This window comes from Eublepharis macularius, chromosome 1, assembly GCF_028583425.1.
Source record: "Eublepharis macularius isolate TG4126 chromosome 1, MPM_Emac_v1.0, whole genome shotgun sequence".
NCBI classification, from domain to species: Eukaryota; Metazoa; Chordata; class Lepidosauria; order Squamata; family Eublepharidae; genus Eublepharis; species Eublepharis macularius.
The window spans coordinates 33454157-33471844 of record NC_072790.1 but is presented as its reverse complement, the minus strand read 5'-3'; the positions used below and the strand labels follow the sequence as shown (position 1 = coordinate 33471844).

Genomic DNA, 17688 nt, shown 5'->3' with positions numbered 1-17688 from the left:
AGTATGGAAAAACCATCAGAAGGGCTGAACTCAAAAGGACAAAGCTGTAGAAATAGGGCTGCCAACTCTGGGTTGGGAAATTCCTGCAACTTTGGGGTGGAAACTGGGGAAGGAAGTGACCTCATCAGGGAATTATATCATAGAGACCACCCTCCAAAGCGGCCATTTTCTCAGGAGGAACTGATCTCTGTCATCTGGAGATCAGTTGTAATTCTGGGAGATCTCCAGGCCTCACCTGGTGCTTGGTAACCCTACTTAGAAACAAAATCAGTAGAGAAGATCCAGTGGGCATTGAGAGATGGCCCCTGCTTTAAACATGACACACAGGTGTGCAGATGTCCAGGGAATGCTATTCCTTAATAACCGACATATCATTTTCTTGTGCTGCACTGATAAAGTTGATAGAAGTATTTCCTAGTGACTTAAGCCTATATCCCTATAATTATAATAACCTTGTTTTCATCAGAGGCAGGGCAAAGATATATTTTCCTCCTCCTTCTAGCATGCTTATTTGCTGGGTTACACTTGTACATACCTCAGGATTTTGTAAACTAGTCTCTATTTGATCTTTTCCAGTGGAGGGTACCTAATTTAGCATCCACGGGACACTGTCATGTACTGAGGTGGATCCAACTATCCTCTCCAAGGAGTTTTCCTCCTGCCTAAGGAGACATCCTCCATCTTAAATAGCTCTTCATCTAATGAAGCCTCTTAGGACTGGTTTGATTTTCCTCGTTTTGTGCTTAGCAAGACTTTGTTTGTTTGCATTGTAAAGTTGGAGACTTGGAGTTGTTGGGGGGACGTTAAAATCCTGGCTCTAGATTTACTGTTTTATTTACCTAATTAGCTTCTGTGTTGGAGGACGGGAATCTCATATCTGGCTTGTGTGTGTGCTTGCATGCATTTACCTCTTTCCCCCCAGGTTTCATTTTATTTAGGTTTTGGGTTTGGATTGTGCTTTTGGATGCAGGATGTCTGGGAACACCTTGTTCAGGGATCCTTAAAATGTGTCCTTTGTCCAATCTCCTTAAAACCCGAAGAGTCTTTAGGAGAGAGGGAAGACTTAGTCCCTTGCAATTTTTGTGCTATTTGCTCTACAAACACCAGCTCCAGACCCCCAGAAAGATCCCCCTTTTCACTAGAACGTAATGCCAGAAAGTTTTGTAATTCCGTTTTTCTTCATTATGTGTGTAAATAGACAGAATAACCAGATAAGGCATTTTTCAGGTATACTTTTGGTTTGGGAATTTTGGTATGCACATCACTCCCTGCCATTGGTTGGTCTCATCTACACTGCCTGGCTGCAGGTCTCCACAGTTTCAGGCTAAAGTCTTTCTCTTCACTGACTACCTGACTTTCTTACTAGAGGTACTGGGGATGGAATCTGGGACTTTCTGCATGCAAAAAGCAGGTTGATAGCTTGTGAGTGCTCATGGACCCAAATATTGTCCAGACTAGCTGCCGGGAACATGTTACCCATTTTGAAACAGCTACATTGGCTGCCAGTTTGTTTCCGAGTTCAATCCAAGGTGCATGACCTTTAAATCCCTGTGACCTGGGAACCACATATTTAAAAGACTGTCTCCTTCCATATGTCTCAGTGCATCAACTATGATCCTTAGGCAGCCATTTGTTGGCTGTCCCACCACTTAGGGTGGCCCATCTGGCAACCCATGATGGCACCTGCTCTGTGGAATGGGATCCCTTAGGAGGTGAGGAAAGCCCCTCCTTGGAATGATCCAGGAGGTGCTACAAGGCATGCTTGTTTGCCAGAGCCTTTTAAGGTATATGAAGGCAGGGCCGGATTGAGGGGGGCAGGGGGGTAGTCTGCCCCCGGTGCCACCAAAGAGGGGATGCCGGGCACAGCTGCCAGCTGCCAGGAGTGTGGGCGGCAGTGCAGGCAGCCTCCCAGCCCCGTGCTGCCTTTTGCCTGCCCCGCAGGACAGGGGGCAGCTGGCTTGCCACATGCCCCCTGTCCTGCAGGGCAGGCAAAAGGTAATGCATGGGGCTGGGAAGCCGGCTGCGCCATTCGCCTGCCCTGCAGGACAGGGGGCAGCTGGCCACCCCCTGTCCTGGGGGCAGGCGAATGGCGCGGGTGGCTTCCCAGCCCTCCACGCTGCCTCTGCCAACTCCGCAGCACACCGGGGTACACGGCTTGCTGCGTGGGCAGCACGCTCCACCCTGCGTGATGACATCATGGAAGCGACATCATCACGCAGCGCCAGGAGCGCACGCGTGCACGAGGGGCCAGATTTGGGTTGCCCTTGGGTTGCCCTAGACCGGCCCTGTATGAAGGGCAGGCATCCTTCAAGGGCAGAGGGAGAGATTTTATCTTTGTTTTTAATTTGGAAATTTTAATCATTTTGTAAGCCTCGAACTATGGAAAGGCGGGGTATAAATGTTTTAATAAATAAATAAAATAAAGCCGACGCCAAATGGCCCAAAGATTTCACATGCCGATCCACACGTAAGCTTCACATGTTGAGCAGATGATGCAAAATTCAACTGTGATCAAGACCAGAGAGTATTCACATGAGTGATTACTGACCGATCTCACTGGATTTAATCTGGTTTGATGTTATAAAATGAGTATGTGTGGTCAAACTTTTAAAATATTGTGAAGCTGGCAGTTTACTTAACATCCTTAGAAATAAATGGTTACAGAAGAGTATTCACCCTGGCAAGGTGCTTCACCCTTCCTTCTGCAGTATTGGAAGGCAGATATAATAAAATCCTCTATCTGGAAAGGCTTTGCTCCTGTCCATTAAGAGAGGTGGAAACTATACAGCACATGTTTTTAGCTGCCCATATTATAAAGAAGCATGGGATGAGATGATCACACCATTATTAGGAAAAATCTCTGGTCTTACTGAAAAAGCTAGACTTGCTTATCTTCTATCGGATACGAATGCCAAGATTACCTATCAAGTAGCCAGATACTGTTTGGTGATATTCAGGGCCGTCGTCACACGGGCTTTTATTTAGTGCTAAAATGGTGCTATTTCCCAACAAACACCCACCTTATTCCAACACTGTAGCGATTTTCTCTCTTCTGCTTTGTGCTTGATAGTCGCGCTATTTTGTGCCTCAGTGTGAATGCCTCACATCGATGTATTTCGCCTCGCAACATCCTATGCCCTCCCTTCAATCCCAGAATCCATTTCTTCCTGCGACTCCCCTTTTTTTATTTTATTATGTCCTTATAACGCCATAACAACATAACACAATGCAAACTTTCTGCTGAAGTAAAAATGACTCAATCGCCATGGCAGAGTCTTCAGCGATGGGGATCATGTCAGACAGGGAGTTTTCTGCGGGCAAAGGGCTATTTATATAATTTCAAAGTTGGAAAAACAAAAGGGTCGTAATGTTTTGCTATAACGGAATGTTTATATGCTGTTATTCCGTTATAGCGGAATTAAACGCCAGAATAATAAAAGGGGGGGGAGGAGCTGCTTTTGCTCGTTTAGAGAGAACAGAACAGAGTGCTTCGGTGTGGACAGCTGGTGGTGCGAAGAGCCATTAGGTGACCCAAAGAAACGTTACTGTGCCGATAACAGGTAGGATGCTATATGCTGTAAATTTAACGGAAGAGATGCCCGTGTGACGACGGCCCAGGTCTCAGAAATTATCTTGTACTGTAACTAGATCTTAATTTCAAATTGTTTTCTTTGTTCTATTGTGTGTTTTGAATTTTTGTTTTTAGCGTAACTGCTTAATACGATTGGTCAAATGACCATAAATAATGAATGAATGAATCTGGTTTGATGAAGTGGGCTCTCATCCACAAAAGTGGATGCTGGAATAAAATTGCTTTGGTTCCACAAGACTCCCGTTTATTGTTGCTGCGAGAGACTAACATGTCTACCCAGGGCTTTTTTCTGGGGAAAGAGGTGGTGGAACTCAGTGGGCTGCCCTTGGAGAAAATGGTCATGTGGCTGGTGGCCCCGCCCCCTGATCTCCAGACAGAGGGGAGTGTAGATTGCCCTCCGCGCCGCTCGGCGGCGCGGAAGGCAATCTACACTCCCCTCTGTCTGGAGATCAGGGGGCGGGGCCACTGGCCATGTGACCATTTTCAAGAGGTGCTGGAACTCCGTTCCCCTGCGATCCCCCTGGAAAAAAGCCCTGTGTCTACCCCTCTGTAATTATTACTATGGAAGGAATCCCATAAAAAATTAGAATTCTATCAGTGATATGTTGGGCGGAGGGGAATTAGAGCTTGCAAAAAATACACCCTTTGAAGGAACGTTGATCCCTTTTGCTCCAGATAAGATGAGGACAGACTTAGCCTTTTGCTTTCCATTTTATAAGTCAGGAGTCAGGACCCTGAACTGTAGGATTTCCCACACACAGAGACACACAAACATGACCTCAAAGCAGTTGGAAAACCTTTTAATTTCCACTTAAGGAAAGAATGCTTAACTAGCTTAAGTTAGTAAACATATTTTATCTCCATTAGTTTCCTTCTTGATAACGGGCTCAGAGGGGATTAACACCATAGAACGAGCTTTTTTAGAAGGCAAGGGAATCCAGCTGTAATCTGTAACGGCAAATAATTAATTGTGAGGCACAAGTCGATTTTCTTCTTTGCCTGACGGCTCAGGCAGAGCATAAGGAAACCTTCCTCCAGCTGGACAGGGCTGAGCATTTGGAAGTCACTGCATCTAAACTTTGGAATGAGACTCTAAGCATGTAAACACACAGCACTACTCTCCAATCTTCAAATTTATATTATCCAAAATAAACACTTCGCTGATGTTTTCTCTTAACTGACATGCAACAAAGTCCACATTGCAACAAATACGATAAGTGGGGTAAACACACTGAGAAACATTTGCTTAGCCTTAGTGCACAGAGAGATCTGTTGCTGTGCAACCCCGTACATCCGACAGTAAATAAAGCGCAGAATTTTACAAACCAGGCATTTGGCTGCCACACACTCTCGAGGCGAGGGCCCCCAACTCCATTTCCGTTTACATTCTGACATTGTTTAGCATCTAGACCTTCTCAAAAACTACTACAACACCCTCTGGCGGGAAGACAACTTTCTAGTCAGGAATTTATCCCTTACAGCCTTGTTCACTATGCAGTACTAAAGCGCAACTTTGTGTTGTGGAATGAAACATCATAAATCATATTTCTCTCATGCTCAGACTTCTGCCAATTCCATAAAACTATGGCCTCATTTCTGTTGACATGGCCAACGCTCGTCGGGAATATACCACTTCAGACTTGAAGTCTTCCAGCATGTGAACCTTCGCTTGTTCGTACAAAAATAAAATGAGAATACATCATTGGTGTTCTCATTTCTTCCTCGGCATGGTGCCTCAGATACTGGAAGTTTGCTACCATGGTTAATGGTAGGCCTACTCTTCATAAATCTATCTAACCTTTATATTTAACAACTAAGGGCTAGCCCCTGGGCAGATCAAAATTTCCACAAAACGGGAGCCAGCCACAGTTCTGTAAACCCCAGCTATGAAGAAAAATCTGAACTATGAAAAAAAATGACAAGGGCACCTGTAAATTACAGAAACTATGCCTGAGCATGTGTAGATGGACCACCACATTAGATCTGCTTGCCTACCAGTGAGTGACACAGGAAAGCTGGCAAGGAAAGGCCTTAAAAAGAGGTTAGTCAGATTCAAGGAGGATAGATTAATCTATCTATGGTGTATAAAAGGAGCCTCCATATTCAGAGGCAGCAAATATCTGAAATCCAGCGCTAAAAGACAACATCACGGAAAGGCCATGGCTTTTGTGCCTTGTTTGTTCACCCACCAGGGTAACTGGTAAGAAGCTATGTAAATAATAATAACAACATTCATTTTATGTACCTCCCTTCAGGGCAACTTAATGCCACGCTCAGAGCGGTTTACAAAGTGTGTGTTATTATTATCCTCATGGCAATCACCTTGTGAGGTGGGTGAGGCTGAGAGAGCCCTGAGAGAGCTGTGACTGACCCAAGGTCACCCTGCTGGCTTCAAACAGAGGAGAGGGGAATCAAACCTGGCTCTCCAGATTAGAGTCCTACTGCTTAACTACTACACCAAACTGGCTCCCACTGATTTTATCCAGAAGGGCTCTTGTGTTCTTTAAATCATGGCCTGAACCATCTTCTCTCCCCACCCCCACACCCCCACCTCTTTTTTATTTTGTAACATCCATTCTGATAAATGGTTCTGGTGAACTTGAAAGCTTGCACTCTGGTCTGAGACATTTTGGTTTGTCCTAAATGCAAGGTATTACAAGAATTGTGGTTTGATTTTCGACCAGCACAGCTTCAAACAACTTTTGTCAAATGCAAGGGCTGAAGTTACAAAAGGGTGCATTGATTTTTCTTTAAATGGAAATCAAATAAATCTTTTTAAAAGAAAAAAATATAATTGAAAAGAATCTGAATCTCAGCAACTGAGTGGAATCCATCAAAATGTACTTTGCACTTTGTATTTCTTGATAACGTGGGGCAAACCCAATTCCATAGTTTTCCAAAAGGCAGAAAATAGCTAGATTTTGGAGGCAGCCTGTTGATTTCTCCGGACCAGTGTTCCATCTATCCCTTCCACGCTTCGACAGCCTAGAAACAGAAAAGGTTAAGAATGTAAGCCCAATAATCATGTGCCCTCCAAATAAGCACTTTAGTGGTTTTATATGTTTCACAGAACTATGCAGGTCCTGTCTATTCTTCCACAACTATGACTCCTATTCACTTAAAAAGTAGGAAATGCAACAAAAGGACAGTAGCAGTAACACAAACTGTATCAAACATCAGTTTTCCTGCTCATTTTTTTTTACTTTGCTTCTGTCTTCACACATTTACTGAATTGAGACACATTGGCTGTTTTCACACTACTAACCTGCTTCCGTAACGTTGCGAAACGTCGCGCAAAAAAAGCAGAAGATAGCGTTTTCTTGCGAGAGTTTTGCACGATGTCACACAAAACTCTCGCGATGTCGTGCAAAACTCTTGTGAGAAGACGCTATCTTCCGCATTTTTTGTGCAACATTTCGCAACATTACAGAAGCAGGTTAGTAGTGTGAAAACGGCCGTTATTTTGACCTCTTTGAAAAACTATCCTAACATCTTAAATTAACAAACATCCAAGGTTGGATCCGTCAATTTGATCATGCTCGGATCACAGATCTTCCCATTCCCCCTAGCCCTGAGCAGGCCATTCCAGATGGTGAGGCATTTGCTTCATGTGAGGCCTGGAGAGGTCACCCTGTATCGAGGTACTGCAGGGTATTGGCAGAGAGATCAGGCCCCATGGCAAGGCAGCACCAATAAGATGCAGAGGTCCTGCCAACTGATGATGTTGCTAAGGCAACCTAAATGGCAGCTGAATTCTTAAGACACGAAGGAAACCCGTGAGATTTCAAGGGTGTCTACTCTGTCAGCAACCAAATGAAAAAATGGATGGAGAGTGGATGAGGTAGATGTGCTTGCTTCATCTGAAGAGTGAAGGGCAAGAGGAAGAATGGGCAGGGGACCTAAAGGTGCTCCCCTTCTTATTCCATCCTATTCCCTAGTATGAACTTGGGGGCGGGGAGGGGGGAACAGCTCTACTAAGTTTCAATACACTACAAAAACACTAGGAAGATTATTTTGCCTCATAATTCTCCTCTGCAATGTCGCTTGTGTTCCATCCTTCAGGACAACTTGATGCCCACTCAGAGCAGTTTACAAAGTGTGTTACTATTATCTTCATGACAATCATCCTGTGAGGTGGGTGGGGCTGAGAGAGCTGTGACTGGCCCAAGGTCACCCAGCTGGCTTCAAGCGGAGGAGTGGGGAATCAAACCCGGCTCTCCAGATTAGAGTCCCGCGCTCTTAACCACTACACCAAACTGGCTTTCCTACTTCTGGCACAATTAATTCCTTCTCTTTTATCATTATCACAAACAGTTTTTTCATTGTAAATAAATATTAGATTAGGTGGTGGTGGTGGTGCTGCTGACAAAATGCTTTCAACAAGGATGTTTTGGTGAAAACATATATTGGTTAGATCCAGTAAGCGTTTTCACTGGTTAAAAGGGGAAGGAAGGAGTCCCCTATGTCCATCGAAGAGGTTATGCTGGGGATAAGGGGACCTGCATGGACAAAAACCAGGTGGACAGTGACTGTAATAAGGAGGAGAACTGAGCGAAAAAGCTGGCTGGATTTAACCCATTATATTCTATGACAAATACTGAATAAAAAAATGTCAGTCCCTAAAATAGATTACTTACTTACTTACTTACTTACTTACTTACTTACTTACTTACTTACTTACTTACTTACTTACTTACTTACTTACTTCAAATTTCTATTCCACCCTCCCCGCAAGCAGGCTCAGGGCAGATAACATATTAAAATACAATACAATAAAAACAACATATTAAAATACAATAAAAATCCATACACATTTAAAATTGGATGGTGGACAGCCTTCACAGGGAGGGTCAAAATTTTATACACCCCCCTTTTTTTTTCAGGCCGGCAGAGGCCCAGCCTCAGCCATATGCCTGGCGGAACAACTCTGTCTTGCACGCCTAGCGGAAGGATAGTAGGTCCTGCCAGGCCCTAATTTCAGCAGACAGAGTGTTCCACCAGGTGGGAGCCAGGACTAAAAAGGCCCTGGTTCTAGTTGAGGCTAGGCTGGCCTTCTTGGGGCCAGGGACCACCAGCAGCTGTTTGTCCCCTGATCAGAGTGTCCTCCGGGGAATATATGGGGAGAGACGGTCCTGTAGATATGCTGGTCTCAGTCCGCACAGGGCCTTATAGGTAAATACCAGAACCTTAAATCTGATCTGGTACTCCACTGGCAACCAATGCAGCTTGCATAAGAACGGTGTTATATGTGCCTTATTTGACACTCTTGTAATAACACATGCCACCGCATTTTGTATCTTAAAATACATGATTCTCCTTCAAAGCAAATGATTTACTATAAATACATTATGGATCCACAGGACCACACCTCCTGCAATGTTTCGCTGCTTGTGTGACCAAAGCCTTCCAAAAGTACCATCTTCAAACAGATAAAATTGGCAGCTACTCCTTCGCGCACGTTGTCTCTGGTGGCTCCTACATTATGGAACAGTCTGCCTAAGGTTATTAGGAAAGCTCCCACAATTCTTTTCACAGAATGTGCAAAACAGAATTGTTCGGGAGGGCGTTCTTGTAGAGGGAGCAAAGCTGCGGTGTAATGGATCGGCTCAGAAAGTGACTTATTAGGGGTCATTTTTTCTACACGGATTGTCTTTTTTTGTCTTAAACAGATACATCCATGGCAATGCTAGAATGTGAAGCATCAAAACTATAAGAATCACAAGGTCCTCACAAAAATACCCTTGTACATGGAAAGAAAGAAAAACAGCATGCTTCATTCAAAACCCCTTTCTAAAAATTTATTTCATTGCAAATCATGGGCCGATTCCAGACGACTAACCTTAAGGCGCTGCATGCCACCATGTTCCGGATCGCGATGGGGAAAACACAAAATATCGCATTTTCTCGCGCGAATTTGGCACAACGTCGCGTCAAACTCGCGCGAGAAAACACGATATTTCGCGTTTTCCCCATCGCAATCCGGAACATGGCGGCATGCAGCGCCTTAAGGTTAGTCGTCTGGAATCGGCCATGCTCTCCTTTCCCAATAAGTAAGTTTCAACCACAGAAGTGCGCGAATGACATATTTGTATGCAAAAAATCATGAACATGTGCAAGACTCTTAATTCCATGTTATGGATTTAACATATATCCCAATATAATGTATGGAAGGAGATATAATTCTTTCATATTGAGCATCTTACCAGAAAGTGCCATTGCTAAGTGGAACTCTTCTTTTAGAATCTGGAGGACTTCCTTCACCCCTTCTTCACCCTGATTAATTTAAACATACTGCATAATAAATCATCTTAAGATCAGAGTGAAACATCCGTTTTCTTGGTAAGCACCAATCGGAGAGGATAGATTTTGTTTTCTAAATCCAGCCCACTGGCCGCTTTAGTTGCTGTTGTCTCAGACTTTGAATAAGGGTTGCTGTTCCCCAGGTGGGGGTTCCCCCACTCCCACCCTCCACCTCCTGCCACCACTCACCTGGCTGGTGGCGAGGGGAAAGTAGGGGAACAGGCCTCCCGCGTACACTTACGGAGCAGCGCAATGATGTCACTCCCGGGAGTGATGTCATCGCATCACCCTGAGAACATTTCTGTGCTTTGCAGTGGGCCAATTAAGGCCTCAAACTGGACAAATTGGGCCAGTTTGCAGCCCAAATTAACCCACTGTGAAGCTTGTGCACACTCCCGGGCCTGTTGGACAAGTAAGATGAGTGCCAGGTACCCCCGCTCCATCAGGAGGGTAAGGGGACCTGGCAACCCTACTTCAAATGGACAACCAGACCATATCAGCCAGTTCTGTTTGCAGCTAAGCATACTCATCCTTGCAGGGCTATCTGTCCCCCAGTGGGGGTGGGAGATTCCCTGCTCCCAGCCTCTGCCCCTCGCCACCACTCACCTGGCCAGCAGGGGGGGAAGACCCCGAGGAACAGGCCCAGGAGCCGAGCAGTGGGCACACTCCTCACAGGCACAATGATGTCACTTCCAGGCAGGGCTCATTTTGAGGAGGAACGCAGTTCTGGCAGTTCCCCAAAGAGGTCACATGTCAGGTGGCCCCACCCGTTTCAGCCTGGATTGGGGCAGAAACAGCCTGGATCGGGCCTCTGACGGGTGGTGGATCACTCTCCTGCTCATCAGTGGCCCGATCCTGACCATTTTGGGCCCCTTTTCAGCCATTTTCAGCCCTTTTGCCATTTTGGGCCCAATTTCGGCCCTGAATGGCCAGGATTGGGTCCAAAACAGCCAGGCTAGGTGATGTCAGGGGGTGTGGCATATGCAAATCAGTTATGCCAATGACATACTTCCAGTGATGGAAAGAGGCGTGGCATATGCTAATGAGTTATGCTAATGAGTTCCTCCAGCTCTTTTCCTACGAAATGACCCCTGCTTCCAGGGATGACATCATCATGCCCTGTGGCGGACATGCTCCTGCCTTTCACAACCACCCAGGGAAGTAGATGAGGTTGAGAGTGAGTGGCTGGGTCCCAGGTCACTCAAGCCGTTGCACGGTGAGCAAGGACTACAGCTTGCAAGTCCTGGTCTTACACTTTGGCCACGATGGGGCGGCTATGGGGTGAAGGTGGGCACATGCTATTTTGAAAGCAAAACTTATCCACCCTCCCACCACCACCTGTCGTGGCGACAGAATGAGTGTCCATATGGACTCTCCCCTGTGGTCACTGCACTGCACACTCTTGGATCTGGGGAAAAACAAGTTTATTTTTTAACCAAGGGGGAATGGCATGAATGACGCTTGGAATATACACAGTGTCTGGTGGATATTCGCAGTTAATGTGGAGGCTTCCTGCTTTCTCTCTGGGGGGAAAAAAATCCCCATGTGGAAGCGGTCAGGACCTCAATAGCTAGACTAGCACCATCCCAATGTAGGAAAAGGCCCTGGACGCCAAAGGACTACACCCACACTAGCGTTTATTTTTGTTTGCTTTCAATGTAATGGGTGGGCAAGAATGGAAAATCTGCGTGTAAGTGTTATCCCTATGTCTGGAAGTCAAGCCAAGCCCTAACCAAAAATTTGGAAGCAGCCTTTATTCTTTCCCCAACCCAAGAACAAAACTTGAACCTTATAAGAATGTCCACGCTGTACCCTAACTGAAACCAGAACCCAAACAATTTCTGCATAGCGATGAAGCATTTGGCGAATGGCTGGCGCAGAGACCGGGCTTCGCAGAGACTGGGCTTCACTGGGAATACTAATCGTCTAAGAAAAAGATATGGTGGGAGGTTCACATTTTTGGAGGCAGCTTCGATTGTGAGTCTAAACACAAAAGGAAGAATGCTACTTGCAGGAACAACCAGTGAATTCTGCACTGTTGAGGGGGGATCCAACCATCATCCTACCATTCCACTGAGCAAAGTTTGGAGCCCTCTTCCAGCCTAAGGACACCACCTGCAACTTCAGTGGATCTTCCACCAGAGGAGGGCTCCTTAGATAAAAGTTGGATCCACATCACTGGACCCAGTGTTGCTCAGTTTGTTCAACAGTAGCTGCTCATTCTCATCAAGTGTACTAAATGCAGCCCTGACCTGGATGGGTCAGGCTAGGCCAATCTCTTCATATTTCGGAAGCTAAGCAGACTCAGCCCTGGGCAAGAAAACCCAGGTTTGCTATGAAAGGGCAAACCATCTCTGTTTGTTTCTTACCTTGAACTATGGGGGTGGGGGATTCCCTGCTTTCACCCTCCACCCCCCCCCCCCACCACTCACTTGGCCAGTGGGGGAGAAGGGCATGGGAACTGGCCTCCAAGCAGTGCTCCCAGGGGCAACATGATGATGTCACTCCTGGGAGTGATGTCATTGCATTGCCCCGAGAGTCCGTACGTGCTTTGCAGCAGGACGATTTTGGCCCCAAACGTATGAGGCCCAAATCATCCTGTTGCAAAGTGCGCGCATGCTCCTGCACCTGTGCAGTGATGTCACTGGAAGTGCTGCCACTGCGCAGGTGCGGGACCACGTGTGCAAAGCGCATAGGATGGTAAAGGGACCTGGCAACCCGACCTTGAACACCCGATGGGTTGCCATAAGCGGGCTTCAGCTTGACAACACTTTACAATGCACACTAAACATAAAGATTAGCTATGCAAGTTCCTGTTTTCGTATTACCTTGTAGACGAGACCCCAAACCACAGGCCTGCCTATGAACACGGCTTTGGCTCCAAGGGCAAGGGCCTTAAGAACATCTGAGCCTTTCCTTATGCCACCATCGAGGAACACTTCAACCTTTCCTTCCACGGCTTCTATTATTTCAGGTAGGACCTCAATCTGAAAAATAAGAAGGAACACCATTTCCTAAATATCAGGAAAGCAAGCAAGAGCACCCATATAGCTTTTATTTGCCCACTCAGGGTCGCCAATTTCAGCCGGGGGAATTCGTGGAGATTCAAGAGCAGTGCCTATAGAAGGGAGAGCATGCGAAGGGAGGGATTTCACCGAGAATCTGTGATATAACAGCGTCTGCCCTCTGATGCGGCCATATTCTCCAGGGGAGCTGATCTCCACAGTCTGGAGATCAGTTGTAATTCTGGGGAAACTCCTGGAAGTTGGCAATTTTTTGCACACTACATTGCCTGTCCGTTTCCTGTACCTGTTGTAGGTGCACCACTTCAGATATATCCCATCTTCCCTGCTACTTACTGTCTCATTGTCCCTTCCCAGGCAACACTGAGTGAGTCTCCAACAGAGACGGCCATTGGATTCAAAGCAGGCTGTACTTTATGGCACTGTTTTATTGTTTGCATGTCTTGGGTTTACTGCATTGTTTTCTGATTTCTGTAATCTGCTTTTTGCGTTCCTAGTGTCATTTCCTGTTTCTATTTAATTGCTTTCTAACATTGAAATCAGATTCTATTACAATGTTTATTACATCTTATACCATTCGTACTGCATTGTTACACTTTGTAATCTGTCTTGAGTGTCAGCAAGAAAGGTGGAGTATAAATGAAGTAAGTAAATAAATCTCCCAGCATACCACCTTTAAAGTCAAGCAGAAGACGATCTGCAGGAACTCATTAGCACAACTCATTAGCACAACTCATTAGCATATGCTACGCCCAATGACATCATCTATCCTGGCTGTTTTGGACCCAATCCTGGCCATTCAGGGCCAAAATTGGGCCCAAAACGGCAAAAAGGGGCTGAAAACGGCTGAAAGGGGGCACAAAATGGTCAGAATTGGGCTGCTGCTGAGCGGGAGAGTGATCCACCACCCGTCAGAGGCCTGATCCTGGCCGTTTTGGGACCATCCTGGCTGTTTTAGGCCCAATCCTGGCCATTTTGGACCCAATCCAAGCCAAAACGGGCCCAAAATGGCCAAAAATCAGGTGGGCAGGGCCACCTGACATGTGACCTCTTTGGAGAACTACCGGAACTGCGTTCCTGCACGTTCCCCCTCAAAATGAGCCCTGACATTATGTATGTAGCAAACGCAATGCATTTAAATAACTGGCGTGCAACAGCTATACATGTTGGGGAGCAACCACCGATTCAGAAATTAAAACATTTTTCTATTTTGAAAAAACTCAGACAAGATATTTCCAGATCCACCCTCTTGAAGAGGGCAAAATATCTGCTTTTAGCATAAAAGGCCCCTCAAATTGGCCAAGAAAACCTGCTTAACCAGATGAGATACCAACCGACTCAGTTATTTGCTCAAGTCCATGATGGGACTCAGCAAAACTAAGCCAGATGAACTCCAAGTGTTAAATCACAATTCTTCCAAAGTGTTGATATAAGAGAGACCAAGGGAATACACAGGAACACAAAGTGATGTGCCATTCCTTGAAAAATAATGCTGTTATGAGACAAGCAAAGGCAGGAATCATGTCTTTGAAGGTAAAAAGCAGTGGCCAGAGGCAATAAGAACACGCAGCTTCAATTTGCTTGTATATTCTGATTGAGGTTTCCCTAGTCCTCTGGCAGACAATGAAAGGGCTTGTTTTTTTCCTCTTTAGGTTTTGTTTTGTTGCCAAAAATACTTGGGTTCCACTTCCGCATATGTATGCTCACTTTCACATCCAGGCAAACGGTGCCAAGGGCTGTTACTTGAGTATGACACAAACCATAATTAAAGCACACATTTCATCAATGTGTAACCAGACACTAGGAAATGTTCACCAGTTTGGGACTCAACTTGTTCTCAAAACCAAATAAGCTAAACCATATTGTCAGGTTTCAAGAACTTAAAATGCTCCAATCAGGCTATTTATTATGAAACTTGAGGAAGGGCCGTGAGCTCGGTATTAGAGCGTGCATCGGGTCCCAGATTTGGTTCCCGTTAAAAGGATCTTAGAGATCAGAGCTGAGACCAACTTGGGGCTTTAAAGAGCTATTGTCCATACGAGTTGACAGCACTGGCCTAGATGAAGCTGTGGTTTGACTCAGCATAAAGCAGCTTCGTTAAGGCACTGAAATACTGAGCATTGCCTTTTTAAATTACAGGTTAGATTCAGCTATCTATTCTTCCCTTGTTTCCCTCCCAGCAACCCTTTCCAAATCTGAGAAAATTGAGCCCCCATATTATAGGACCCGTGTAGATTCAGTGGCTGCCTGACAGCTGTGGACAAACGGCAGAAAGCAAACAAACTGAAACCGAAGCCAGATAAGGTGGAAGTGATGCTCACTGGGAAGTCAGAGCTCTTGAAGGACATTGCGCTCCCCACTTTTGATGGGGTTCGGCTGACCCTGGCAGACAGTTACGTGTAAAAACCTACCTTCTTCCAACTCAATCGAGCCTGGAAGATGTCCCCCTAGGGTTGCCAGGTCCCTCTAGCCTCCCACCGGGAGGTTCGGGACCTGGCCCTTACCTTTCCCAGCTCCTGTTTGAATCTTTGTGTGCACGCTCTGGTGGCGGCATGATGACATCGCTTCCAGAAGTGACTTCCGTCAGTGATGTTGTCACGCCAGCCGCAGGAACACTCCCACGCTCCACACAGCTCCAATTCAGCTGGTGTGGGGTCCAAATAGGCCTCAAACGGAGCACAGGGATGTTTCCGCTGCTGGTGTGACAACGTTGCCACACCAGGTGGGAGCATGTACACGGTGTACACTCCTCATGTGCCTGCTGGTGGGCACCTAGGAACCCTATGCCCCCCCCCTACTTTGATACGGCCAAGCTGGCTATCTGGGATCCACACCACAGTAACACTGAGACTAGACTACTGTAATGCACTCTACACAGGTCTCCCCTTGAAGTCAACCTGGAAATCTTAGTTGGATGCAGAACGCAGCGAGTTGACCATTATTGGGAGCTAGACAGAGTATTCATATTAACTCCCACATTGTAGGCACTCCACTGGCTGTCCATTAGTTACTGAGCTCAATTCAAGGTTTTAGCTATCACATACAAAGACCTAATTGAGGCTGTCAGGGTCAGGCAGTGCCGCGGGCGCCGGTGGGGTAGGGGTGGCCATCCTGGCCTCCTCTGGGTGGGTCCACCTCCTCTCCTGACGTCAGCTGCTGGGTCAGCTGGGTCTCCCAGGCCTATGTCAGGTGAGGGCTCCTCCCCTTGCCCAAACAGCCCTTCCCCTGACCCAATCGCCTGCCGTCTCCCGGGCGGCAGAGGTGGGCCCTACCCTAAGCCCAGCGTTGCGGGCCAGGGCTGGTTGGCGTGGCCGCGGGCTGCGCAGGCCGGGTCCGCCACTCCACAGGCCGCCCGGAGGCTGCGCCGCGCCGCCGCGCTGCCTCCATTGCGCTGCAGCCCAGTGGGATGCTGCCGCAGTCGCCGCAGCCCCGGCGGCCGAATGTGCCGGGCGGTGCCCACCTTGGCCCCAGGCCCTGCCGCGGCTGCCTCCATCTCCGCCGTGGCCGTCCCTGCAGCCTCTGACGCCGTCTCCAACGCCACCGCCGCAGCCATCCCTGCGGCCTCCGCCGCCATCTCCGCTGCCGCCGCCACTCCCTTGGCCGCCCCCGGCCCAGCCTTGCAGAGGTGAGTGGGGCTGGGGGAAGGCCCTGGGAGGCTGCTCATCCGGGGGCCATGGGTGGGCCCCGAACAGAGGCCTAGGACTATGCTAGAGGGATGAAAGGTAGTGAAGTTACCCCTCTTTTTTTCTGAGGCAGAGATGGGGTAATGGTAGAGGCAGGGGAGCATTATTTCACCTTTCCCCCCACCATGTCCATGACCTGTGAAATCATCTTTCCCATGGACAGAGAGGACAGAAGGAAACAAAGGAAAGATCTGCAATCCTCATCCCCAAAAATCGTTGGATCCAACCCCTCATGCATAGCCTGGCATATCCCTTTCTTTATTATTTATTTAGAAAAAAAAAGTATCTTTGTTTGGTTCAGAACAGGTTATAACCATTTCACCTGAAAAAAAAAATGCATCCAGTTTCCCTTTCCAAAATGCTCAGACTCTCGGTTACAAATATATAGGACTTAAAGTAACCAAGATAAGGCCACAACCACACCGTTTATTTTTTTAATGTATGGAATTTATATAGGCTAATCCATTTCAGCATATGAAGTTTCCTTATACAGAGTCAGACCCATATTGTCTCTTTAACCAGAAAGCAATTGTCCAGGATCTCAGCCAAAGAAATTACTTTCCCAGACCTCCTACCCGAGAGTCTTTTTTTAAAAAAAATAGTTATCAGGGATTGAATCTGGAATTTTCTGGATGAAAATGATATTCTCTGCTACTGAACCTCAGTAACCCCCCACCCATAAATCAACTGCAGTGTGCTTCTCAACCAGAGCTTAGCATTAATAAAAGTTAGCCACATTGACTGAAGTGATAAGCAGTGTTTTAAAATGAAGCCCTGGAGGAAGGCGATCCTGACTTCTGCTCCATGCAGCAGTTGAACACAGCACAACGTATACCTATGAACAGGTTTGTCAAGTCAAGTACAAAGTCACGGAAGATCTGGACCAAACAGTGTTAATCAGAGGCCGTTTTCACACTGCTTACCGGCCACAGAACATAGCGGCAAACTCCTGGAATGACAGCATCTTCCCGGCGCGATTTCGTGCGAGAACTACCGTTCTCGCACGCAATTGCGCCAGAAAGACGCTGTTGTTCCAGGAGCTTGGTGCGATGTTCCGTGGCCGGTAAGCAGTGTGAAAACAGCCAGAGAC

The 17688-nt window shown here is 46.8% G+C and overlaps 1 protein-coding gene across 1 annotated transcript in view; it reads right to left on the bottom strand.

Annotated features, from left to right (window-relative positions):
* Window positions 1-4371: 4371 nt before the first annotated feature.
* HAO1 (hydroxyacid oxidase 1) overlaps window positions 4372-17688 on the bottom strand; it is a 44537-nt gene continuing 31220 nt past the window's right edge. Inside the window, exons 6-8 of the mRNA XM_055000515.1 lie at window positions 12721-12879; window positions 9796-9865; window positions 4372-6577 (exon numbers count right to left, since the gene is read on the bottom strand). Of these exons, the coding sequence (XP_054856490.1) occupies window positions 6507-6577; window positions 9796-9865; window positions 12721-12879 (300 nt within the window). The 3' untranslated portion in view covers window positions 4372-6506. The remainder of the gene's footprint in view (window positions 6578-9795; window positions 9866-12720; window positions 12880-17688) is intronic.